Genomic DNA, 26,131 nt, shown 5'->3' on the forward strand with positions numbered 1-26,131 from the left:
TCACACTTACATATTGTCGCTCCACTCGCCACACCGTTGATGTGTTCAGAGCTGGCAGAACCCACTTTCATGAATTTTCAAACTTACCCCATACTTACTGAGATGTTCTACTTCTTACTAGTACAACTTTAATATCTTTTCACAAATAGGCAACCATCTCACAAAGTTTTTCAAGTTTGTTAGACTTTTACAAGTCACTGTCGAATTTAAAATGCTTTCTAAATATGTTACCAAAGAGCCCTCTTGTGTCTCATTTAAAATTATACACTTGCTGTTTTTCCTGACTGGAATTATGAAAGGTGTATCATTTTTTTTATTCCTCAAAGAAACAAGAATCAGTTCCTGAATAGGACTGTCAATCCGATTTTTTGCTTCTTAATGTGTTATTTTCTAGTCATCTCTTATTTCTTTGTTTATGCTTTTCTTATTGGGAACTTTTAAACTTACATGCTTAGTTTATGTATTTATTCTTCTTAAAGAATGAAAGTACCTGTAGCAATGAATTTGCCTCAGAGTACAGATAGGCACACATCACTTTAATTTTACTATCTTATATATAGTAAGTGTTGCTGCTGTTTTCATTTCTAAATAGACTTTTTAAAAACCTATTATTAATTAAACTCATAGTTAGCTTTCAGTTTATGTGGGAATCCAGTATAGTTTATTGATTTTAGATTGTACCGAGATTTTTGCAGTCTAGCATAAAATCAACTGTTGTGACTTTTCCAGGAATATTGTAAAAGATGTACCTTTTGCTTACAGGGTACAAAGTTTGGTATATCTATCAATTTAACTATATTAACAATTCAAATGATTTTCCATTTTCTTGATGTATCAAACACCAGATGAACTGATTCAAGTTTCTGGTTATTTCTCTTTGCATTTTAAACAGCTTTTATTTTATTGCCCTCATGAATGTTACTGATTCAGTGGTGACTGTATCTTTAGCAATTTAAAATTACCCTCTTTGGGGAAATTTCCTGGTGGTCCAGTGGTTAGGACTCATCGATTTCACTGCCAAGGGTGCAGGTTTAATCTCTGACTGGGGAACAAAGATCCCAAAAGCTGCATGGTGCAGCCAAAAAATTAAATTAAATTAAATTAAAAAAGAAAATTACCCTCATTGCCCTAATTCTTTACCTGAGATTAAGGCTCCAACGTCTGCTATCTCTTAATGTGTGTGCTTGAAAATCTTTAGCCACTCTTTTATTTTGATGGTGCTATACCTGATTTTGCGATTTTTATAGGTAACATATATTTGAGTTTGTTTGTTAATCAGTTCTAAGACAGAGGCTGTTAATAAGGGGGCTCTCACCACTGTTTACATGCACAGAAAAGTCTGGCCTTCCGGGGTGGGAGAGAGAAGCCAGCCAAAGGTGGGGTGGGGTGCAGAATTGAGGGGTAGACTGGTTTCAGGTTTGTTGACAGGAAGGCAGAGGTAAGCATGTGTGATGATGCTGAGAAGGGGCTGACAGAGAGCAGGAGCTGAACCAGGAGGGAGCACCCAGCCCTGCTGGGAGGAGAGGGGAGGAAGGATGCGGCACTGCAGGTGAGGGATTTTGAAGTCTGGTGGCAAGAAAGAGAAGGGACGTGGAAGGCAAGGCCAAAGCAGTGGGAGAGAGAGGCCGGAGTCTGGGGCTCAGCAGAGGGGTGGCTGCTGCCCCATCTCAGTGTGGGTCTTACCCCCTTCCCAGGCTCTCAGGGAGGGGGGGTGGAGGACAGGGGAAGGAGGAGAAGGGATGGGGAGAGAGGGAGACAGAGGGGAGGGAGTGATGGAGAGGAAGAGGAGGAGATGAGGAGAGGAGGAGAGGGGGAGAGGAGGGGACGGGGTGGGGAGATGAAGGAGGGCCTCCCACCATCCTTCAGGAGAACAGCTCCTCCCCAGGGTCAGCTCTGGAGCACATCCTGTCCCTGATACAGGCCTGGAGGGGAGCTACCGTCAGTGTGGCTCTTTCTCATCACAGGTAGAAACTGGGGACTGAGACTCCACTGCCACTTCAAACAGGGGTACAGAAGCAGGGTTTCATCCCACAGAACTGGGGGGCACTCCAGGTGGGGGGAGGGACTTGGCCCCAGGAGGGCCTGGGCACCCAGTGTGATGGGGGTGAGGTGGGGAAGGAGGGGGGGAGCAGAAGGGACTTCATCCAGGGCCAGAGTGGGGGGGATTGGAGGGGGGCAGGCAGTATGGGAAGCTGATGTGACCAGAAGCCACCATCCACTGCAGACAGCCCCCAGGTGAAAGCACTGCTCAGCGAGGCCCCCGCCAGGGCACTGCTGCAGGCGAGGGGCCCAAGGGCAGTGCCAGTCAGTGGTCACGTGACCCAGCCTTCCCACTCGCGGGTGTAGACGCCAAAGAATCAAACACAGGTGTTCAAACAAACACTCGTACACACATTCACAGTAGCATTACTCACAACAGCCCGAAGGCGGAAACACCCAAGTGTCCATTGAAGGATGATGGACGCCCAAAATGCGGTCCACCCACACGACAGATGTGATTCCACTTAGAAGGCAATGGCATGTTGTCACACACAGTGAAGTGAGTCAGAAAGAGGAAAACAAATACCAAATATTAACACGTGTGGAATCTAGAAAAAATGGGACAGATGAACCTATCTGAAGGGCAGGAATAGAGACACAGACATAGAGAACGGACATGTGGACATGGCAGGGAAGAGGGGTTGGGATGAGTTGGGAGATTGGGATTGACAGAAATACACTACTACGTGTAAAACAGATAGCTAGTGGGAACCTGCAGTACAGCACAGGGAGCTCAGCTCGGTGCTCTGTGATGGCCTAGAGGGGTGGGATGGGGGGGCGGTTTAAGAGGGAGGGGATATGTGTACACATACAGCTGATTCACTTCCCCGTACAGCAGAAACTAACACAACATTGTGAAGCAAATATACCCCAATCTAAAAAAAATGACATTCTAACACAGGCTACAACATGGGGAAAGCCGGAAACATTACAGTAAAAGCCGCCATAAAGGACCACACATCGTACAGTTCCATTTATAGCAGATATACCCAGAACAGGCAACGCCTCAGAGACAGAGAGCACCGCATGGTTGTCTGGGGCTTGGGGAGGGGTGGGTATCACTGGCCGTGGGGAAGGGGTTTCCTGTCCAGGTGATGGAAATATTCAAGAATCAAAAAGAGGTGATGGTTGTACATCACTGTGAATGTACCAAACCCCACGGAACTGTACCCTTCGAAGTGGTCAAATGATCAATTTTAGGGACGTCCCTGGCAGTCCAGTGGTTAAGACTTTGCCTTCCAATGCAGGGGGTGTGGGTTCAATCCCTGGTCAGGAAGCTAAGATCCCACATGCCTGGGCCAGGAAACCAAAACATAAAACAAAAAGCAATTTTGTAACAAATTCAATAATGACTTAAAAAAAAAATGTGGTCCACATCAAAAAAAAAAAATCTTTAAAAAAAATGATACGTTTTAGTTACGTGCATTTTACCTCAAAACAAAGTGCATATTTAAATGCACACACAGACACAAAGAGGCCTCCCTGAAGTCGAAGCCTGGGGTTCTACCCCGGGTTCCAGCTGACTCTGCCCCGCCCCCGCTGGGCATCCTGTGCCTCAGTTTCCCTGTCTATAAACAAGGCTAATGCAGGGCTGTGGAGAGGTTCCAATGGGCGAGGCCATGTCAAGTGCCTGGACGGACAGCTGGCACGTGCCCAGGGCCCACCCCCGTCAGGCTGACCACCACCATCCATCCCCGCCCCAAACACCCCCCACATCAGCACCCCCTTCCTCGCACTTAACCCGAACCCCACCCCCGCGAAGACCCAAAAAAGCAGCAGGCGTGGCCGCGCTAAGCCCTCTGTCCCAGGAGCCCCACCTCCTGTGGGACGCTCTGATGCTGGCCTTTGTCAGGGTGGCCACAGGGTCACAGCGGATGCTCAAGATCAGGAAGGCTTCAGACTCCAGTCTGCTGCCCACCCCTCCCCTCCCCACAGGCACAAGAGACACGACCGCTGGGTGAACAGGGAGCCTCAGGCGGCCCCGACACCTGCTGGCACTTTGGGACCCATCCCCTGGCCGCTGGAGCCCAGCTTCCCTTGCCCCCCACCCCCTGTGCTCAGGGAGGTGCCGCCAGGCTCTGGACCGCGGTGGAGGAAAGCCCTCGGCCAGCAGAGCCTCACCAGCTCACTCACGCCTGCTGGTTCTGACCACACGGCATAACTGACTGTCTGTCTCACACGAGGCACTGTGCCACTGCTGGGGACACAATGACAGACCTGGACAGACACCGACCCTGCCCTCCCAGCACAGACCCCTTCCCCATCCCTGCTCCCCAGGGAAGGGCCGGCAACCTCACCGCCCGCCCTGCATCTCCGAGGACCCACAGCCACCCCCCAGCCCGTGCCCTCCCTCCTGCAGCCCCTGAGAGCAGGAATGCCCTCTGAGTCCCTGACGCCCATCCCAGGCTCCCAAGCAAACCAAAGCCCCAGTCCCTTTCCCTCCCAGCTTGTGGGCTTCTTGTGGAACAAATACAGAAGCAGCATATAAAGGACAGAAACAAGAAGAGATCACCTGGCCAGGCCCCCGCACGTCCCCTGCTGTCCTGTCCTAGACTGGCCACTCCTCAGCAGAACCTTCTGGAGGTTTGATCTCACACTCTGCCTGGAAGGTGCTCCCCATCCAGGGGCCAAGACTGGGGGGGAGGTGGGGCACAGCAAGCTCCTCCCCCAAATGACTCAGATGCCTTCAGTGGCAGCCCCACCCCAGCTCCCCCCTCACCGAGAGCCCCTCTTTTCATGCCCACCTGGGACCTGGGGTGCCGGGGGGCCCTGAGGTCCAGTCTTGGCCCAGAGCTGTGAGCCACCCCACCCACCACCACCAGGAAGGTCAGGGTGTCCTCCCAAAGCCCCCACGGACAGCACAGAACACAGCCACGCTCACGGTGCTACCACGCTCACAGCGCTACTACGTCCACTCCTCGAACTGGCAGGCAGGGACAGCCCCTGCACCCCCGACAGGAAGGGGGCAAGGTCACCCAGCAGGAGCCCAAGTCAGCAGCCAGCGCCCCACCCGCCGGCCCCCCGCCCACATGCTCACGTCACAGGGGCCCCAGAAGCTCTCGGCATGACTCCCTCCCCACGCTGCTCTGCCCCAGCCCTCACCTGCCCCCAGGTGCTGGCCCCTCACCCCGAGATGCACAGGCTGGCCTTGGGGCGCTCCTGTCTCTTCCTGCTCTCCCATGCGAGCAAGGCAAGCACCGCCCCTACGTGCATTCCCACACTGCACACCCCCCCACACACATGTAGACACACATGTACAACCTACACACGTGTAAACACACATGTCCATGCCCCCCACGCACACACGTGTCTACACACCCACACATGTTCACACACCTGCACATGTGCAAACACACATGTACAACCCACACATATGTATACACATCCACACACGTGTCCACACCCACACGAGGCCAAGGTGCTGCCACGCTCAGCACCCAGATCTGGGACCGTCGGGGCACTGGGCCCTCCACGTCCCAGAGCGCGTGTGTGTGTGGAGTGAGATGGGGGCTGTGGGTCTGGGCTTCGGGCTCCAGCAGGTGAACAGGTGTGAGCCCAGCTTCCTGAGTACCAGAGGCTCCAGGGTCAGGGACCAGTGGGAGGGATGCCTGGGGACAGGCTCGGCGGATGCAGAGGGTGGGCCCTTCCCATGGCACTCAGGTGGCGGGGAGCCCACAGGCAGGAGGAAGCCTCCATCACTGCTCCCGCCTGACAGAGAAACGAACTCCAAACGGACACAGGTCTAAATGCAAAACCAACAACTACACAACTTTTAGAAGAAAACACAGAAAATCTTCAGGCCTCAGGTTAGACAGAGATTTCTTAGACAAAGTACCAAAACAACAATCTACAGAAGGACAAATGGGTGCGTCACACTTCACCAAAATTAAAAGCCTTTCCTCCCTGGAAGACACCACAAACCGGGGAGCGTCTCTGCAGGGCACGTAGGGGATCAAGGACTTGTGTCCAGGATGTCACAAAGAACTCCTGAAATTCACCAGAAAGGAAACAAACAGCCCAGTCTTTCCCACCTTTCAAAAAAGCAGCCTCATTTGTAACAGCCCAAATCTGGAAACAACCCAATGTCCACTGCCAGGCATGTGGGTGAACAAACGGGCCCAGCCATTGGATGGGATGCTCGCCGCAGGTAAGGGGTGAGATGCTGTCACGCAGCAACCGGGATGCAGCTCCAAGGATGCTCAGTGACGCTGCGGGCGGCGTGCTGGCTGCTGGACCCCACTCTCAGAGAATCCCACCAACCGACCTGCGGAGGCAGGAAGCAGATGGGTGGCAGCCTGGGGCCTGGGGGTGGGGCGGGGGCAGGGAGGAGAGCTTACAGAGGGGCATGAGGACACTTTGGGGGGTGATGGATGTGTCCACGCTGCCCTCGGTGGCTTCACCGGTATCTGCACGTGTTGAGACTGCTCCAGCCATGCACTGCAAAGCCGCTGATCCAAAGTCAATTATGTCCCAATAAAGCTGTTCTGGAAAAAGTGGTTCTGAGATGGGGCCCACGGCACAAAACCGGTAGGAATCCTGGCAAAAGCGGGCCTGTCCCGGGCTCCGAGACCGCCACCCCCTCCCCCGCTGCACCCCGAGGTCATCTCAACGGCCTCTGCAAGGCCACTTCCTGACGCGGCGTCCACCCTCCCCCGGGACTCCTCAGCTGACCTTCCCACCACACCACATCCCCTGTGGAGCCTGGCCAGGCCAGGGGGCTGTGCCCCATCCCCCTCCCATCCCCACCCACCCAGGGATGAAGGGATGGGACAGATGCAGTCGGCACCCACCTCCCACCAGACGCGAGGGCGTCCACGGCTCAGCCTCACCCCAGGAGCAGCGGCTGGGGGGCCAGGGAGAAACTCACTGCCTACGGCTCCGGACCGGCTGAGCCGCCCTGCCCAGCGCTCCAGCCACAGCTTGACCCCTCTCACCTCCTGCCTCCTCTGGGAGCCCCTCCCTCAGGCCCCAGACCCCTGCAGCACACAGGGGCCTCCGAGGCCTGGGAAGAGCCCCGGCTACACCGGGCCTTGCTCAGTGCCACCAGCCCTGGGAGGGTGCGGGCGGCTCCCGCGGGCTGCTCAGCAGTGCAGGGACAGGGTGGGGACGGCAGACACCTGGGGCTACGACCCCTGACCTGCCCAGAGTGACAAGCAGGGACCCTCAGCCCTCTGGGAGGCTGGCTGCAGAGGGGGCAGGTGGGCCGTGGCGCCCAGGCTGGTCAAATGCAAAGGGCGTGGCCGGGCAGGAGGGACAGGGTGCCGGGGAGGGTTCTCAGGGACACAGGCCAGTCCCCCAGGGGAGTGGCTGGCAGGCCTGTGGGGTGAGGCCTCCGCTGAGTTGGGCCCCAGATCACACGGAACAGCAGACCCAGGCCACCGAAGAGGGAGGGAGCTGGGGGCTGCTAGGAGGCCCACACAGGACACCCAGAGGGCAGGCAGGGGCAGAAGGCTGAGTCCTAGCCAGGGCTGGGGTGGCCCGTGGGCCTCAGTGAGGATGCAGACCCCACCCCCACCGGCCGAGGACCACGGGTGTCATCTCAGGGTGTCCCAGGGTCTGGCTTGGACGTGTGTCCCTGAGTCCCGAGCTGGACACCACGCTGAGACCACACTGTCCCCGGGGGCGGAGAGCTCCCAGGCAGCCCCGCCTCCTCCCAGCTCTGCTCTCTTTCACCACCAGGGGCCTCTCCTGGGTCTGCTCCCCCCACCAGAAGGCGCTGACCCCACGGGGCCGGCGGAGCCGGGGGAACAGGCCAGCTGGCTCGGCTGCCTGTGAACTGGGCCCACTCGTCACGCAGACCATGGCCCTCCCCCGCCCCGACGGCACCCCCGCACCCGGCAGGGCCGCCCGCGGCGTCTACCTGCCTGGTATCCTCCAGCCCGGCGTGCGCTGGCCTTTTCAATCCTCCCGACACTTTACCCTGCAAGCAAGGGCTCTGAACCTGGCACTCTGCCCCCCAGGGACACCAGGCAAGGTTTGCAGATGCTTTAATCGTCACAACTCGGGGGCAGACACTACGGGCATCCAGTGGGTACCCAGGCCCGGGATGCTGGTGACTCCTGCAGAGCCCAGGACCCCGCCCCCACCCCTGTCCCCGCCCCCGCCCCTGGGGAAGCATCCAGATTAAAACAGGAGTGCTGGGGCGGAGAGACCTGCTCTGCCAACCGAACGCTATCACGATCCCCGACCCAGATAAGACAGCGGCGGCCTTGCGAGGCTAGGCCACCACCAGGCCGGACATGTCCGGGGCCGCGGCACAGAGCCCACCCCACTCCCACGCCACGCGGGAGACACGGATGCTCTCCCCCCCACCCTCCTGACGGCAGCCTCCCTCGACAACGTGGCCACGGGCAGGGCCTGCCAGCAGCGAGCTCCCCAAAGGGCTTTCCGGACTCTGGACCGCGTTCCCTGGGTGAGGCTGACACCGGAGACCAAGCCGCGAGGCCGGGCAGATGTCCACGATGCCGCCCTGACTCCCACTCCGGGACAAGCCCAGGGGACAGCAACACTGCCAGCCCCTCGCCCCTCTGAGGACAGCGGCCCCAGGACCAGAGGGAGGAGCCTGGCACCCTGTTCTGTCCAGGACTCTCGCTCTGCGAGCCCCGACTCTGTTCCTGCAAAGTGGGGGACGCACCAGGGACAGTACAGACACAGAGGGGACAGGCCTGGGGAGGTGGCCCAGGGCACCTCCCCACCCAGACATATCCGTCCAGGCTGGAGCTTGGCCAAGGTGTCCCTAGCCTTCGGAGGCCCCTTCTCCTACCAGGGCTTGGTCCGCCGGCTATAGGACGGGACGGCAGGGCCGCGGTGTGTCCGCACCTCCTCAGCAAGCAAAGTCACGGCCCAGCCTCACTGGCAACACGTCCTGAACTGAGGCCTCACCAAGTAGCTCCCGAGTCCCCTGGGGTGACCCACGCACGCTGGTCTCAGCCTCGGCCCAGGACCAGAGGCAGTGGTGCCCGCATGCCCAGCCCCCACCCCGGGAGGCAACGCCAAGGCAGTCACTGAGCTCCCGAGAAAGGACGGGTCATGTTACCAGCCGGGCAGGTGCCACCAGGAACCACCCAAATCCAGAACCACCCGGGGAGGCTCTGCTCCCACCAAGACCTGCCAAGCCGAGGATGACCTTCTCACTCTGGGAGGCACTGCTGGTGGGCAGAGGGGACGAGCCGTCCCCTGGGAGCTGCCCAGTCTCAGGGCCCAACGGCACACACACGCAGCTCCCAGGCTGGGCACGTGGGTCGGGGCCGCAGTGGTGTGCGAGCGTGCTGTCCAGGTCCCAGGGATGCCCTTCCTTCCCCAGGCCTGGGGCCTCTGAAGGGACTTCCTCCCCGACAGCCAGCTCCTCTTGTCTCTGGGAAGGATGACCCCAGGTCTGCCCTCCAGGTCACCCCAGACCTGGGCCAAGTGGGACACAGGCTGTGTAATCATGACTCCGAGAGAGAAGCTGGGGTCCTCTACACAGCAGCCCTGCCCACCCCGTGCAATTCCTGCCCCACTGTCTCCCCAAGAGCAGGACCAGGGCCCCAGGCCTGTGCCAGCCCAAGGTAGAGGCAGTGCCCAGACACCACCGGGCATGTGCCCCCCGTTTCCTTCCTGGGCCCATATCGTGCTCAACCCACTCAGGATTCTCAGCCGCAGGAAGGACCAGGGGCCCCAGGACCCTCCTGGGGCCTGCTTGCTGCTTATTTTAATAAAAATGATCCTTTATTACTTTTTTAAACAACCAGTATTTTCAAGGTAGACAGTTCAGAGAAGCAAAAGTTTGAAAATTGCAAGCCAGAACCCACACCCAGGGGTGACCACCAGGAACACCTCGGCGTCCACTTTCAGACCATCCCCCACCTGCATGGCCCTGCATTTTGGCCCCGGTCAGCACACAGCCTTGCCCTTTGCTGCCGGGGGCACTGCCTTCTCGCAGTCACACTCCATCCAGCATCCCCATGTTCTGACCCTGTCCTTTCACTGGCGCTGCTTTGCTGTGGAGACTAGGCCCTTTGTCCCGGTCCCCCTTTTATTAAACCAAACCCCACGCCCAACAAGAAGCCCCCTAGGTGCTGGCTCCCACCTTCTCCTGGTGGGTTTGCAAGCAATTCCTGGGGGGGTGGCCTCGTGGGGATGGACCCTGGAGTGACTGGGTGCATCCAGGCCAACTATCACGGGGCTGACCCCCTCCCAGGCAACATGCTGGGGTGTCGGGAAGCAGTGAGGCTACTGCTCAGAGCCTCGAGTCCTCCAAACCTGGCTCAGACCTCGGCCCCACGGTCTCCGATCTCCCCGAGTGAGCACTGAGTGACCCCATCACAGGGCACAGAGAGCCCTCCCCAAACGACCGCCAGCCACCCCACCCCCACCCCGAAGAGGCTGGAAAGGCCCGCGGACACCCCGGGGCGGCGTGACTTGGAGGTGGCGGGCAGTCGGCCAGAGACCTTGATAAGAGCACGGAGGTGGGGCCTGTCCTGGGGACGAGGCCAGCCAGGCCTGCAGAGCCCCCAGCCCCGCCCGTCCCCTCATGCCAAGGGCAGCCAGAACATTCCTGCGCTGCCCAGGAGGTGCCTGCGCCCCCGGCAAGCTGCACGTGGGACCCTGGGCCCCAATCCAGGGGGCCAGGCAGGGGAGGGCAGAAAGCAGCCTCCACCTCTGGGGGCTTCTCTCCCCATCTCCTGCTTTATCCTCGGCCCCGCAGGGTAGGTGTGGGCCTCTCCAGGGACACAGGGGGTCACCTGGTCACCCCAGGGTGCACAGCCAGTCAGGGACAGGCCAGGAGCAGAGCCATGTGTTGGGACTCCCTGCTCTGATCACATGCAAACTGGGGCCTCCTGGAATCCACCCCATCCCCTCATCCCCCACCCCCACTAGGCAGCTCAAGGGTCTCAAACCAGGCCAGCATCCTCGCCCCTAGGACCCCGCACGGCTGCTGGGTGCACTGGGCAGAAACCTGGACTCTGGCCCTCCCGCCGCCCCACCAGTTTCCTCGCCCCCGCCCAGCCTCCCCCAGATGTTTGATTCTCAGTGGGGTCACCCCTAGCCCCGCACCCCCAGGGCACACAGCAAGGGAGCGCGAAGCACCCGCAGGACGGCCACGTGCAGCGATGGCGTTGGTCTCTGGGGACGCGGTGGTGGTGACGGGGGCTGCCATCCCAACCGGAGCCAACACTGCGCACGGCTCCCGCGTGCACAGTCTAGAGACTGAGGCCCTCACTGGGAGCCTGCAGGGCAGATGCAAGGCCCAGGAACAGGCGAGTCAGGGGGAGAGGCGAGCCAGAGGGCAGAGGCGAGCCAGACTCAGCACCAGAGACTGCAGCCCGGACACCGGCCCCGCCGGCCAGCACACTCATGTCCACCTCACGCACAGCAGCCAGTGGCCCCAACACTCTGCCGCATTCCAGGTCCTGGGCTCTGCTCATTTGGCCCAGGATGGCCTATCCACCCAACCACGCCGCGGACAAGCCTGGCCAAAGCCACACTGCCTACAGAGCACCCCTCTCAGGACAGCAGACGGCCGACCGGTACACCTGGTGGGTGCTGGGACCAGCGTGGAGCCACCAGCCACCTGTCTACCCATCCATCCGTCTGTCCATCCATCATTCCACTTGTCCATCCACCATCCATCTCTACATCCATCTGTCCATCCATCCACTCGCATCCCTTGGAGGCACCCACGCCACACTGTGCGCTACGCTGGCCCAGGGGTCCCAGACCTTCCCCGTTACTCCACAGCAACCATAGGCCTCATGTTCCTGAGGCTCGGGAAGCTCAGGGGCAGGTCCGGGAGGCACCGCAGAGGAACGGGGCCCTCCAACAGCCGGGCCCCTGAGCACAGGAAGGGGCTCAGGGCCTCAGCCCAGCCAGTGGACAACGGACGTGAGGGTCCCTGTACACGGGTGACAAGGACCGCAAACAAGAAACCAGGACACCCCACGCTTAGGAACAAGTACTCCTCCAAGAGAGATGCCCTCCCCCCAACTGCAGAGGCAGGACCTCCTAACTCCTCCTGCCGCATCTTACGGCCGAGGGGCCTCGGTGAGTCAGGTGCTAGGTCTGGCCAGGCCTGCCGCTCCACGGCCCCTGGGGTCCCTGACGTCCCTGTCCCTGTCTGGAAAGGGATGAACCACTCAGACCCTGTGGGTGAGACAACAGGACAGCACAGCCCCCGGCCAGGGATACTCATGGCCAAAAGGCACACGTCCCTGAACGAGGTGGCTGCAAACAAGGCCTTTTCAATGTGTTTAATCGTGACCCAAGGTCATGTCACAACTGGTCCCTAAATGCTTCTTACAGACACGTTCAATCTATGTGTTCCCACCCCCGCCTCTTCTTTTAAAAAAAAATTCTTTGCTTATCTATTTGTTGAAGAAATCAGGCCCCTTGTCCTGTAGAGGGTCCCACCATTGGCACTTTGCAGGCAGCGCCCCTGTGGTGTCATTCAGCATGTGCTTCTAGCCCTGGTATATCCGATAAACTTGCATTTAGACCTAGGGACTTGATCGTATCCACTTGCCCATTTATTCTGGCAAGAAAAATCCCAGAGGCACAGGGTGTCCGGCCAACTCTGCCTTGGAGACCTCAGCAGCTGTGAGGCTCAAAGCCGAAGCCACGACCCCAGCAGGAGCCCGGGGTAATGCTTCAGCCTCAGAGCTGCCCGGGCCAGGCCTCGACCGGGATGCAGAGAGGCAGGACCTCACCTGCTGTGGGGCTTCCCCGAGGTGCAGCTGCACGTGGGGAAGCAGGACCCGGGCTGCATCCTTCCCCTTCACTTGCTGGGGTTCATCGGGATGCAGCCTGAGACTTCGACTCCTTGTGAGGCCAGCGATCCAGTAAGTGGGCCTTACTCCCAACTTGTCGCAATGCAGCCAGTGGGCACGTCCTCCGGTTGACTCCAAGTCCTTGAGACATGGTCCCAGGGGCCCTGACCGGGCTCCTGCTTTCCCGGGTGGCGCAATGGTCCACACACAGCTTGTAGGTTTTCTGCCCCAGACCCGGACGCGGACATTTCTCCGGGACCCCTGGTTTCCCTCCGGGGAAAGGACACCTAGGGGCCACAACCTGGGGACCAGGGATGCTTATAGCTACGGGCCGGCCCTTCTTTCTAGCCTTTCTGTGTAAACAGAGAAGCAGTTTTTAAACAAAATCATTGTGAACACATGCTAATGCTTCTTATCCAATGCAGGAGGGAGAGTTTTGTTCAATGTCACCTAACGTCCATCAGCGCTGTTCTGTGCACGACATCCTGGCTCTCAGGGACAGCCACACAATTCCTCCGTGGCCTCCCCCCACGATTGCTGTGTAAGGGCCTTAGAATAATAAAACAAATACCATCATGAGTGTGACACAATTACAAAAACAGTGCACGGGCACACACCCAGCTCTGTCCATCCTTAGTGGACAGCCCGCTGGCGACAGGTCCCTGGAAATAAGCCCTTTCTGGGGATTAGTCCACCTCAGCACAAACTTGGGGTCATTTGTTTCATTAAGGTTTTGAGGGGCTTCTTTTCCTAGTTTAGATTTATTTAGGGATTTATGAAATCAGGGGTTGCTCTCATATTTTAAATTATGGGAACTATTTACAAGGCTCCAAAGTCAAACCGATAAAAGCACCAAATTATCCTCAGAGACATTTGGGTTCTGTCATGCCCCCCACTCCCGCCCCAGCCCCGAGGTAACTTTTATAAGTTTCAGTTTATCCTTCCACTGCTTTTGTTTCTTAATATAAAGTAAGTGTATTTGTATCAGCACCCACTTTCATTATAGGAGCAGCAGCTTGTTACATTTTTATCCACTGTGTGTGGGTGTGTGTTTTCACATGAAAATATTTCCTGGTAGTCACTCCATAAAAGCACGTGGAGACTGTCCCTTTTCCACACCTGTACAATATTCTGCACGCAGCGAATCCAACCTGCCTCCTACGGGTGGGCATCTGAGTTCCCCATCTTTCGCTTTTACAAAGAATGCTTTAACCATCAGCCTTGCACACACTTACTTTCCTCTTCTTTTTTTTTTTTTTTTGGTGCCAATATCTTTAAGAAGGTTTCCTGGAAGCAGGATTGCTGGGTCTGAGGGTACAGGCATGCATAATTGTGCCAGGTGTGGCCAGATTCTGTTCCTCACGGATTCTACCATTTTGTAGACCCTCTGGCAACATGACCGCTGCTTCCCCAGAGCCTCAGCGGCCACCAGCTGCTGCTGTCTGTAAAGGCTTCTGGGTTCCTACCAGCCTGGTGGGACCTCAGCGAAGCCCGCGTCTGCACATCTCTGACCACACATGGGTCATCATCTTCTGTCACATTCAAGGACTGCCCCACTGGCCACTTTTCCCATGGACTCTCCACTCACATCTCTCATTCATCTTCCATGGGGTCGCTGGGCTTTTCCTTCTCGATTTTAGAAACGCTTTCTATCTTAGAGATATTAACCCTGTGGATGTGTCGCAATCTCTCTCCCGGTTTTTCACAGGTCTCCTTACTGCTCGCAAGGTGCTGGTGTCACACAAAAGTTTGCCCATACAAACTTTTCCTTCATGCACTGGCTTTTGAGTCACAGAGAGGCCTCCCCACCTTCACCCTCGGGCTGTGGAGGGTCCCTGAGTCTCCTTGTGGTATTCGAGTGGTTTTCCGACCACGTGGGATCCATCCCGGTGTGCAGTGTGAGGAGCAGGTCCTGCCTCACCTGTTCCTCCTGGAGCATAACCTATTAAACCCCCCCCCCCACCCAAGCTTTGCCCCATTGTTTGGCGAGGCAGCCTATGTTTTTGGCAAAACTTTCATTCACAGTTGAGTCTCTACGTGGATTTTTTATCCTGTTCTATTGCTTGTCCACAAGCCAGTACCACATCGCTTTTACCCAAGCTTTGTTTTATATTTTGAGCCAACCCAGCCAAGAACGTGGGTGTGACTTTTGCTAGAGACCAGCTGGGGATGTCTTGGAACAAAAATCCAAACCACGTGACCCACCAAGGGGACACGTTCCAAGCACGTGGTCCCAGGGCCGCTCAGGCACCCCCTGAAGCTCTCCTGGGGGCCCCGGGGACCTCCGGCTGCTCCCTCTGCCGGGTGGGGCCCCTCTGGGAGGCAGGGGTCTGTCCCTCTGGGTCAGGGCTCCTTGTGCGGGCCCCTCGCAGACGGAAGGGCTAGGATCAGCCAGGTGGTGAAGGAGGCAGCCCCTGGCCCAGACCAGGGTGGGGTGAAGTGGGGGTCCCAGTGTGGCCGGGCATCTCCCTACGGAGACGTGCGCCAGGGCTGAACGGACTCAGGGGCGGTGGGGCCTCTCGGTTCCCTTTTCTGACTTTCTATAGATCTTTGCAGGGCACTCAGCAGCAAAGCCGGCAGGAGGAGGTGGAGGAACCGCCCGAGGGCATGGTTTTGAGAGGAAGCAGAAAAGGGAGCTCACCCTGGAGAGACACAGAGGGGAAGCCCACAGCCCCTGCTCCCAGTGGGCGGGGTGGGGTGGCCGTCGTGCGCTTCAGGCACGCGGCAGACGACGGAGCCTCTGCAGATGGGGGTGAGGGCCAGCGGGCACACGGCAGCATGACACCGGGAACTGTCGTGAGACGTCCAGGCAGAAGTGGAGCAGCTTTCCGGGGGCGGCCCCATCCGTTTCCCCATCCACAAGTCACTGAGCAGAGAAGGGAAGCAGGGACCAGGCCCAGAGCCCCAGGTAGGCAGGGCAGACCCTGGGGTCGGCTGCCCCAGCCCCTGCAAGGCAGGCCTGGCCTGTGTAGATCAGGGGGTGCTGGGAGAGTCCTGCTCTGACAGGTGGAAACAACATCCCCCTCCCCGGAGTGCTTGGGACCACGGCTGGGTCTCCCTGTGCTCGGAGCCCTCCACAGGCGACGACGAGGCCACCTCCCTGGGACGTGCGTCCATCCTTCAGTGGGCACCGTGCCCTGCACAGGGGCTCAGGCACCCCCTCGGTACACGCTCCCTTTGCAGGCTTTTCTCCTGGGCAATGAGGATGTGCCCCTACCCTGGCCAGGGCTGCCGTGAAAATGGAGCAGTTCTGGGGGAAGGGCTCCGAAAAGCCCCCACCCTCAAACACGCAGGGGCCTGCAGGACTCTCCCGCGGCCACAGGAGGGTCCTGGCGGCCTCTGCCCACCACTGTCTGAGCTCACCCGCCTCCCAAGCTCAGGAATGTCGCTGGATAAAAATACCCACAGACAATGTCATCAGGCCCGGCCTGCCTGTGCCGCTTGGAGCTGCCGGGCAGCAGGCTGACCGCCGCGGCCCAGGCTGGAGGGGGCCTGGGCTTCCGAGGCCAGATACCAGGTGACCCTCTCCCGAGCACCTATCCCTGCTGGGTACGGGCTGACCCTGCCCACCCACTCAGACCCCCTAACGCCCAGGAGCGCTGAGACCAGCACACACTAATACCCCGCACAGCACCAGAGTGGTTGAGCCACCAGGGGGCTCCGAGCACCAGGTCAGGGGGTTAGCGTGGCTCTGCCTGGGGCAGCATGGGAAGGCTTCCTGGAGGAGGAGGTCTCTGAGCTAAGCTTCAGCCTGTGGTTTGGCAGCAGGGCTTTAGTGCAGAGGCCTAAAGCAATCAGACCAACGGCCTCCAAAGGCTAGTCATCCCCGCACAGCGTGGCAGCCCCAGGAGGGGAGAGCCAGTGCCCCAGCCACGCTGGCGCGTCTGGGGAGGCCCCGCCTAGACTCCCTGCCACTCTCAGGAGGCAGCTTTCTCCTGCCCTCCCCTCCCCTCCCCGGCACCCACTCCTCACGTGGCCAAACCATCCAGGGGCAGCATTACAGCCCCTGACCAAGGTGGGAGGGGGTCATGTGAACAAGGCCTCGCCAGGACTACCCAGATTCCAGCCCCACCGTCGGAAGAAGCAATGGGCTTCGGAGTAGGGCAGCCTTGGGCACAGCCAGCTGTGTGGCCATGGGCACGTCACCTCCCCTCTCTGGGCCTGGTATCTGCGCAGAGCACCGGTCCACCCCGCTTCGTCTTCCACCAGGGCCCGGGGGAGAGCCAGGCTGCCCCAGTGCCCCGGCACCCTCATCCCCACCAGTGCCCACACGGCTCAGAGAAGGGGTCTGGGGACACCCGGCCAGGAAGCAGAAGACAAGTCCTATCACGTGGTCAGAACCACATGTGAAAATGCTTTTGGGGCTCAGGTCACATGTGTCACAGGTGGTCACCCCACCCAACAGCAGAGCTGACCCCCAGGCCAACCACTGCCCTGCCTTCCGTGGGATCTGGGGTTGTCCCAGCACTCGGGGGACCTCGGGAGGGAAACCCATGGCTCCCTCTGCCCTCCAGGAGGGGGTGAGGAGTCACCCGACCTGCCCTGGGGACCCCAGCCCTCCTCCAAGCTCCAGCCCTTGCTCCAGGGTGCCTCTCCACAGAGAGTGAAGCGAAGTTGGCCCCGCCACACCCCCATCCAGGCCCAGATCCTCAGGGGCCGAGGTGAAGGGTGCAGGTGTTGGAGCTCCTCCTCTCTGCCCCCCAGCAGCGGAGCCCAGGCCCCTGCACACGTGAGCATCTGCGGCATCTCCCAACAGCAAGCACACCCCTCATCCGGCCTCGGGCTTGTCACCCCAGCTCCTCCAGGCCCGGCACCTTCTCCCCACACACAGGCATCCCTGGACACCATCTCCATCTCACAGGAGCCACACATGACAGCGTCCCAGCCCATCCATCTCACCTGTGCACGGAGTCTTGGGCCACAAGAGATGCCACATGAGCTGAAAACTGGTTTAGAACATCGGTCTGAGAAGGGCCGCAGAGCTTACCTGGGTCCATGGCCCAGACCAGGAGGCAAGGAGGGCTCAGCCCAGGGCCCCCATCAGGAGCACTGCCCCGCTTGGTGCACAGCACCGGGAGCTGGTGAGAAACCAGGACCAGGGCTCCTCACCTGCTGGACACACCTGCCTGTTAGCAGCATCTAAAGGGCACACTGGCCTGCAAAGCCCCGTTCACACTGGAAAAGTGAACCTGGGAACCGGCTTTCGCAAGAGCAGGGTGATCCCCAGCCCCCGACACCTTTAGAAGCAGGGGCATCGGAATCGGACACCCAGGTGGAGCTCAGACCCCCGGGTGGACACAGTGCTCCAGGCCGGGCTCAGGGGCTGTTCCTGTGTCTGTCTCCCCTGGGACAAAGCCCCCAGTCCCAGCCCCAAGACACCCTGCTGGGGGAAGGCCCTAGGGCATGGCGACTCTGAGTGCAGACGGGCCCCTCTGGTCCTGGGCACCCTCGTGGGCGCAGGCAGAGGCCACGGGCACCGAGATCACGGGGATCCAAGGATTCAGCACCAGGCACAGAGAAGGGGTGTTCCCTCCCACCTGAGCAACCCTGCTGGAAGGTGCCAGCACCCACCAAGCCTGCCACAGAGGAGAGGATGTGCAGTCAGAAACCTGGCGAGGTAGCCCAGCCGCAGGGCAACACGGGGGCACAAAGCCTGGGCCCCACGTGGGGCTGAGCTCCCCACACAGCCCAGCCCCCTTGCATCCTGCACCAGACGGCCTCCAGGCCCCAGACCTTGGCACTCGCTGGGCACACCTTCCAGCCCAGGTTCTTCCACCACCTCCCTCAGAGCCTCAAAGTGTCCCGAGCCCCCTCCTCCCCAGCTGGTGGCCCCAGCGTAAAGGATGCCTGTGGTCCCCCAACTAATGCCAGGCCACGATAAGATGCTTAACATACAGAAGGCAGTGAGTCCAGAAACATTGGACTGGGTCTGGGGCGGCAGCGAGGCGTCTCCAGACAGCCGGGGCCGGTGGGGGGGACCAGGCCCTGGAGAAGGTGACACAGGGAGAAGCACCAGAAGGAATGTCCTCAGCTTTACTGGGACCTGGGGGCTGAGGAATCATGGGTGATGGGGGAGGGGGCCAGCGTGCCCATCCCTCTCCACCCTCCCTGACCGGCTCCCCTTCCAGGCAGGGCTGCAGGACCCTGGGGTGGGATGGACACCAGGGGCCAGGGTGGGGGGATGCAGCCCGGGAACCAGCCTCCACTTCCAGGAAGGCTCGGTCCAACAAACCGCCAGGGCAGACTGCCAGCGTCGTCAATGATTAACGCCCACTGAGAAGGTGCCGCCAAAGCTGCCACCAGAAAGTTCTTGGGAACCTGGGAAGGCAGGGTGGCGGGAGGGCAGGGACAGGACGCACTCCTGGGCCCTGTCCCCAAACCTCCCCTCAGCCCCCTCCTCCAATTTCCAAGCTTCTCACAACCAGTGGGATGCTGATGGAGGGGGTGTAGGGCGCCTGTCCCCGAACGAGGAAACTGAGGCTCAGGGGGCTTCTCCCAGGCTGCGTGGGTGGGAGCAGCTGGGAAGAGACAGGAGTCTACACCCAAGAGGTGGGGGGACAGGAGGATGGGGAGAGAAGAGGGAGGGAGAATGAGGGAGGAGGGGTTCCTGGGGGCAGGATGCCGTGACTGGAAGCCCCTTGCCTGTCAGGAGGGATGCAGAACCTGGGGGCAACCTCCATCCTGCCCTCCTCAGACAGAGGTAAGGGCCCAGCCCAGCGGCCAGGGCAGCTGCTACCAGGCCCCCAGGCCCCACTCCAGTCATCTCCCCAACCACACAACCCTGACCAAGGCCCAGGAGCTGGGAGGCCAGAGCTAGAGCAGGAGCCGCCACACGGCGGGGACAGGAAGAGCCTCAGATGAGGACTGGGGGCAGGAAGGCCCGGCGGGCAGGGCAGTGCCCGGGCGGCAGACTCCTGCCCCCTGACCCCAGCAGACGGGGCAGGCTGGCCACACACAGGAAGGGCTGCTCTCCTCTTGGCCGGAGCAGGGGTTCCCCGACCAGAAGGGGACAGGATATCCTGGCCTGCTTCCCCAGCTGCGCCTGGGAGAGTGTGCCCAGCCTTGCAGGGCCCGCTGGGACAACGGCTCCGACACCCACCCGGGCCCCAGCCCTTCAAGGCCACGCTCGTCCTGCCCAGGCCGGAAACCAAGCTCGGCCTGGGTCGTAACACTCCTCCCGCACGTTTCACAATCTGCCTCACCAAGGACAGAGCTCTCTCTCTGCTACCATCTCGGACACTTCTCAGAGCAACACCGGGGCCGGAGTGGGCACCGTCCACCCCTTGTCGTGGGGCTGCAGCCAGACTCCGGCCACTCAGCCCCGGGCTGCCCCTGCAGTCCCAGCTTGCCCCCAGGTCCCCTCGAGACACTGGCCAATTCAGAGAGTGTCTGGGGCCCTGCCCACCTCCTGGAGGGGAGGGGCTCCCTTCCCGGGCCCCAGGGAAGCCACGTGCCCTGCCTAGCCGGTGTCCACCTGCAGCCCTGCCCTGCACGGGGGACTGTGGCACGCCTCTTACAGACAGGGACAGGAGCGGGAAAAGACTGACCCAAGGCCACCAAGCCACACTTAGGGGCCTCCCTTTCCCAGCTCCTCCCCGCAAGGGGAAGCCACTCGGCCACTGTCCCCAGAAGCCACCCCTGCCCTACAGCTCCTGGGGAGGCTGGGAAAGGCAGACCCTGCTGAGCAAACTTCCGAGAGCTAAACAATCAGAATCAGGAAGAAAACACAAGTGTAAGCAGAGACTTCCTCTGGGGTGCGGCGAGCCCTCTTCCTCCACAAGCCACCACAGCAGCCAGGGAGCCCAGGCGATGCGTGCACCCTTGGGCCTGCATTCCCAGGAGGCGGACAGTGGGGTGTCTGCAGGCCCTTCGCCTTGGCGGCCCTCCGGGGGTGCGGAGGCACTGCCGCACCTCCTGGCAATTCTTTGCCCGTGCCTCCCCGTCTCTTCCTGGACCTGGCACCCAGGGTCCCAGGACAGAACAGTGGCTGGGTGGGGTCTGCTCCAGGACCAGCTGTGGGGTCCGTCCCTCACCTCAGGGAGCTTGGGGTTCAGCAGGCGAGGGCTGGGGGGCAGGCAGCCTAGGTGCACAGCAGCACCCATGAGCCTGCTGTTGGCTGGGTGCTCATGTAGCCAGGTCAGACCAGGGCGGGATCCCTCGGGGTCACTGCACTCAAACATTCCCCCAAACCCCAAGACAAGCACTGCTGCTGCAGCCACAGACAAGGCCGTCCTCTCCTGCAGACTGGCCACGGCCACGGCTAGTTTCCCTCTGACGCCTTGGGAAACAGGGGCCTGGGGGAGTGGGGAAGAGGCTTGAGGACACTGTCCCCAACACCTGTCCTCCTGCTGTGGAAGGCCTGCCCCTCCGCAACCCTAGTACTACCTGCGCTCAGAGGAGCAAAGGTGAGGAACTGAGGCCGTGCCGCCCCACCTCGCTGCACCTGCAGAGCCAGTGCTCCAAGCCAGCACCTCTGCTCCCTGGGCTTGGGGGGCGGTTACCAGTGGGGCAAAAGAGAGTCCTGGACACCCCTCCCAGCCAGGTCTCTCCCAGCCCCCGGCCTGCCAGGGTGGCAGGGACGAGCAGCTGCCCCTTCCAACGGGAAGCCAGAGGGAGCCCCCCGAGCAGCCTCCGCGGTCAGCCTGGGGATGGCCACGCAGAGGCTCAGAGGCCATAGGCGGGCACCACACCAGGAGGCCACCGGCTAGGCAGCCGGGAAGTAGGGCCAGAGCGGTGGGGGAGGGCTCCACGTGCCCTGTCCCTGAGCAAGCTGCCCTGCCCCACACAGGCACGCAGGCACAGCAGGCGGGAATCAGAACCACCTGGGGAGCAGTGGGGCCAGGTGCCGCCGACAGGGCCCCGCTTTTGCCTGGCACATGGCTTCCTCTGATTGACTGGTGGAATCAGTGGCTCCCTCCTCCCTCCCCCCAGTGTCCCCTCCAGGTTGTTCTGCTTCAACCCAGGTTTTCAGGAGCCTGGCTGGGTTCATGTGAGGCCATAGGCACTCCTCACGGCCATGCTGACACCCCAGGCCACACCACAGAGGCCTGCCACCCTGTGGGGCAGCCCTGCTCTGCTGGCCTGGGGGAGACCCCCCCCACGGCCTGCCTGGATGGGAAGGGTCTAAGATGCTGTGGCGCCAGAAGGGGCACGGGCCCTGCCCCCACTTGCCTCCCAGCCGGCCCCCCGGGGAATTCTCCCCTGCCCAGGTCCTCTCTCAGAAGGATTAACACCTAGACCATCCCTCCAGGGAGGAGCAGACCAGCTTTGGGCAGGGCACTCCTCCCAGCTGGTTCCCCCACACACGTCTGGGCAGTGCCAGCGGGGAGCTTCCCATCCGCACAGGGTCAGACCCACTTGTCCCTGAACTTCAACAGACAAGCTCCCGGCTGTTTCTGTTTTTCCCATTAACCCCCTCCTTCCCTCCTGGCGGATCTGAGTCCCCGCTCCGATAAGGTCCGGCCGGCAGCAGGTGGCACGGGGACAGCACTCCCTCCCCACGCCCTCCCCAGCCCCGCGGAAAGCCCCCCGGGCCGGCCGGCGGCGATACTCACACGGCGAAGTGGTAGACGAAGCACTTCCAGCCGGTGGGGCGCTCGAGGAAGTTGTAGACGCGGCCCTGGATGTGGGTGCGCGCCAGCAGCGGGCGGCGCGCGCTGTAGATGGAGACGCGCGGGTCGAGGCTCACCGGCGGCCGCGGGCCAAGGTCGGCGGCGGCTGGGGGCGCGGCGGGCGCGGCGGGGGGCGCGGGCCCCGGGACGCCGGGCGGGGCGATGGGCGCGTAGAGCGCGCCGCCCGCCGGGCCGCCCTCGGCCAGCTCCAGCGAGAAGGGGCACTTCTTGGCCAGGCCTGCGCTGCCCCGCCGGGCGCCCGGCAGGCGGCCCCCGCCCCAGCGCTTCCTCTCGGCCCTGGGAGGGGAGGTGGCCGCTGCCATGGCCGGGCAGGGCCCGCGGGGTCGGCCAGGCGGCGGCACGAGGAGCTGCGGCGAAGGCGGGCGCCCTGGCGCAGTGCGGGCGGCCGCTGCTGCCAGCCCCGCCGCGGGGCGGCTGCCCGCCCAGCCAGGCCGTGGGGGCGGGGCCGGGAGGGGGCGGTGGCCGCGGGCGGGCCCCGGGGGCTGGCGAGCCCCGCCCCGGGCCGGACGCCCCGCCCCCAAGCAACCTTGGCGCACTGGGTGCTGGAGCCCTCGCCCGACTGCGCTCAGCGGCTCGATCGGCCCGTTCCCCGTCTGCGCCCACCTGTTGGGTCCACCCCTTTAGCATTCACCTGCTCGGCCCCGCCCTCCCCACCTGCTCGGCCCGCCCCATTCCGCGCTCCTCGCTCTGTCCCACCTGCGCCCCCGTGCTCGCCCTTGCCAAGCCCACCTGCTAGGCCTGCAAGAAGCCTCCAGCCGAGCCGGGAAGGAAGACGTGGGGTCAGCAGGTGCAGGGACCACGAACTGCCAGAGCAGGAGGACGAAGAAGTGGGGCACAGACACCCACTTCACCAGCTCTGAGTCACTCCCCGGGGGGGTGGGGGGAAGTGGGAAGGAGGGGCACACCAGGAGGGTGGCAGTTAGCGCCATGAACACTCTGAGCTCCCTCTGGGTGCCCGAGCGCTGGAGTGCCCGCTTTGGGCAGAGAATGTGGTCGGGTCCGTGCCCATCGGGCCGTCCGACTCTGGAGGTCAGAGGGGGCCATCGCTGGTCAGGAATAGCCCAGTGGGGAGCCGTGTGCGTGGGGAGGATGCCGGGGGCTCCCCGGAGGCCACGCCTCTCGGGTCTGGACAGGGGCCGGGCAGGCGAGGCTGCCTGGGCAGGTCAGGGGAGAGGCTTCAGAGAATGGATTTCTTGTCCTTCTTCCCTCTGGACAGGGCTGCTGCTGCTCTCTGTAGGTTTCTCCAGGTGGGGGTGATGTAGAGGTAGGTGATAGGGTCAGGAGGATTGCACAGGTCCCCTACCCTGCGCTGGCATTTGGGTCCCTGCACAATGACATGACATCAGGGTGGAGAAAGGGTGTCAAGCAGGAAAAACCTGGCCTCTCTCAGAACATCGCCCTGGGCAGAGGGATGGCACCCACAACATCAGGGGCCCATAACCTAGGAGACACGTCCCAGGTGTTGACTGAGCACCCTGGGCTGATTTATTTCATGTACTCCCCCATCAGAAAGTCAGCTCTTGTTGTTGAACCGAGTACGGCTTGGCCCTTCGCCCCTGACTCTCCACACCTCTGCACACAGCCGGCACAGTTTATGTTTGCAGAAAGAATGAATGAAGTGGGTCCCAACCTGTGCCGGGCACCTTGGAGACTCAGGGCAGCTGAGGCAATGGAACCTTGCTCGGAATTGCATCACTTAGGATACAAAATGGGCAGAGAGCCTGAAGAAGGCGAGGAGTCTGCCTCCACAGGGCCCGGGACAGCCAGGACACCTGCAGGCATTCAGTCGACACTTTCCGAATGAAGGCACATCCACACCCCAATCAGCAGGAGGAAGATGAACTTAAATAGGCAGTGTTGGCACAACTGGAGAGTGAAAGAGAAAGAAAAAAAGATAGACTTGATTCATCTTACACATAGCACACAAGAATACGTTTCGAATGGATCAGAGCCTTTGATGTAAAAGTTGAAATGAAGCCATGTAGGTTCTGTGGGAATGTGTGGGTGAGCTCCTCAACAAACTCTAAGTAGGGAAAACATCTCCAACTGTGGCTGAAATCCAGAGACAATAACTGAAGTCAACAAAGCAAATCAGGACTTCCCTGACGGCTCAGTGGTTAAGAACCCGCCTGCCAATGCAGGGGACATGGATTCGATCTCTGGTCCTGGAAGATTCCACATACAGTGGAGTAACTGAGCCCGTGCACCATAATGTCTGAGCCCGTGCGCCTAGAGCCCGTGCTCTGCAGCAAGAGAAGCCAAGACACTGAGAGCCGTGCGCACTGCAACAAAGAGCAGCCCCCGCTCGCCACAGCTAGAGAAAGCCCACACACAGCAATGAAGACCCAACGCAGCCAAAAGCAAACAAACACAAAAGCAAAACCGACAAGTGACAAACTGGAACAAGAATTTGGAATTTGAAGCACAGGCCAAGGATTAATAGCACTGGTACATAAAGAACATCTAAAACTGAGAAGAAAATGATAGACAGCCCCGGGGACAAGCAGGTGAAAGATGTGAACAGCTCACAGGAAAAGGGGCTCACGAGCTTTGCGCTTATGAAACATGCTCAACGTCACTCGTAAGAAGAAAAATGCAAACTTGAAAGTACACTGAGAGACCATTGCTCCCCTATCTGATTGGCGAAAATCCAGACGTTGGACCACAGGGTCTGTGGGCGGGGCCAAGGGAAAGCAGGTGCCCTTGGCTTGTCATCAGCCATCAGTGGGAAGGGGATCCTGGTGGCATGAGGAAAAGCGCTCGTATCATTCAGCCCGGCTAGTTAGTTCCACTTCTAGGAACTGGCACAGAGAGACGTGGGAAAAATAGAAAACAATATACACATAGGCTATTTGTTGCGACATTGTTTGTATTAGCAAAAGACTAGTACCAGCCAGAATGTCCCTCAATTAGCTGAATCGTGCGACGGTGCAGTACACAATGTTATCAATATTATCACTAACGCTCAGAGGACAGAAGGAACCCAAAGAGTCACATCACTGGTATTGATATCGGTATTGCTGCTTTGAAATGATATCGACGTGTAATATATGTCGTGCATGTCTCATGTTAAATTCCTTAGGAACTAGGATTTTCAGGACAAGAGAAAAGAGATACACAAAGTCAAAGACGTGCAAACCGACCCTTAAATTTGAATTGGAAATATTAGCATAAACTCCGCAGCTGTTTCCTTAAAGCAAGACTACTTTCCAGCTCCGTCTGCTGGAAAGTTGGCACATCCAAAAGAAGTATGGATTAAAATATATCAAATATTTTAAATATCTATTCATTCAAAATGGTACTAAAAGATCTTCACTGGCCCTTTGTTGGAGGCTAGGGCTCATTATTATGAAAAGGGGTAAAATAAATTAAAAAGGGACAGGATCAGGCATTTGTCCTGCCTTCCCTATAAGGCACTGAACTTCAGGGTCACGAGAGGGCACACGTGCCGCAGGTGTGTACTGAAGTGCCTCCACGTGGACGATGTGATGTCGGGGAATTAAGTGCTTGGAAGTCATCAGGAGGGAGGGGCGGTGACCCGGGTGGAGATTAAACCCACCTGCTCCGAGTCGGTCATTGTTGAGCCGGCTGGTGGATACAGTCTTGATACTGTGCGCTTTACTTTTGTGTAAGTTTCTGTATTTTAAAAATTATAGTAAGTACCTGCCCAAGCAACTGGGGTTTGGGGGGCTGAGCTGTTCAGGAGCCGGCTCT

The 26,131-nt window shown here is 59.8% G+C and overlaps 1 protein-coding gene across 2 annotated transcripts in view; it reads right to left on the reverse strand.

Annotated features, from left to right (window-relative positions):
* KCNQ1 (potassium voltage-gated channel subfamily Q member 1) overlaps nt 1-22,719 on the reverse strand; it is a 342,239-nt gene extending 319,520 nt beyond the window's left edge. For both annotated transcript variants that reach the window (XM_057726790.1, XM_057726789.1), the window contains exon 1: nt 22,340-22,719. In XM_057726790.1, coding sequence (XP_057582773.1) covers nt 22,340-22,719 — 380 coding nt within the window. The remainder of the gene's footprint in view (nt 1-22,339) is intronic.
* Nucleotides 22,720-26,131: the final 3,412 nt, after the last annotated feature.

Source organism: Hippopotamus amphibius, chromosome 3 (assembly GCF_030028045.1).
Source record: "Hippopotamus amphibius kiboko isolate mHipAmp2 chromosome 3, mHipAmp2.hap2, whole genome shotgun sequence".
Lineage (NCBI taxonomy): Eukaryota > Metazoa > Chordata > Mammalia > Artiodactyla > Hippopotamidae > Hippopotamus > Hippopotamus amphibius.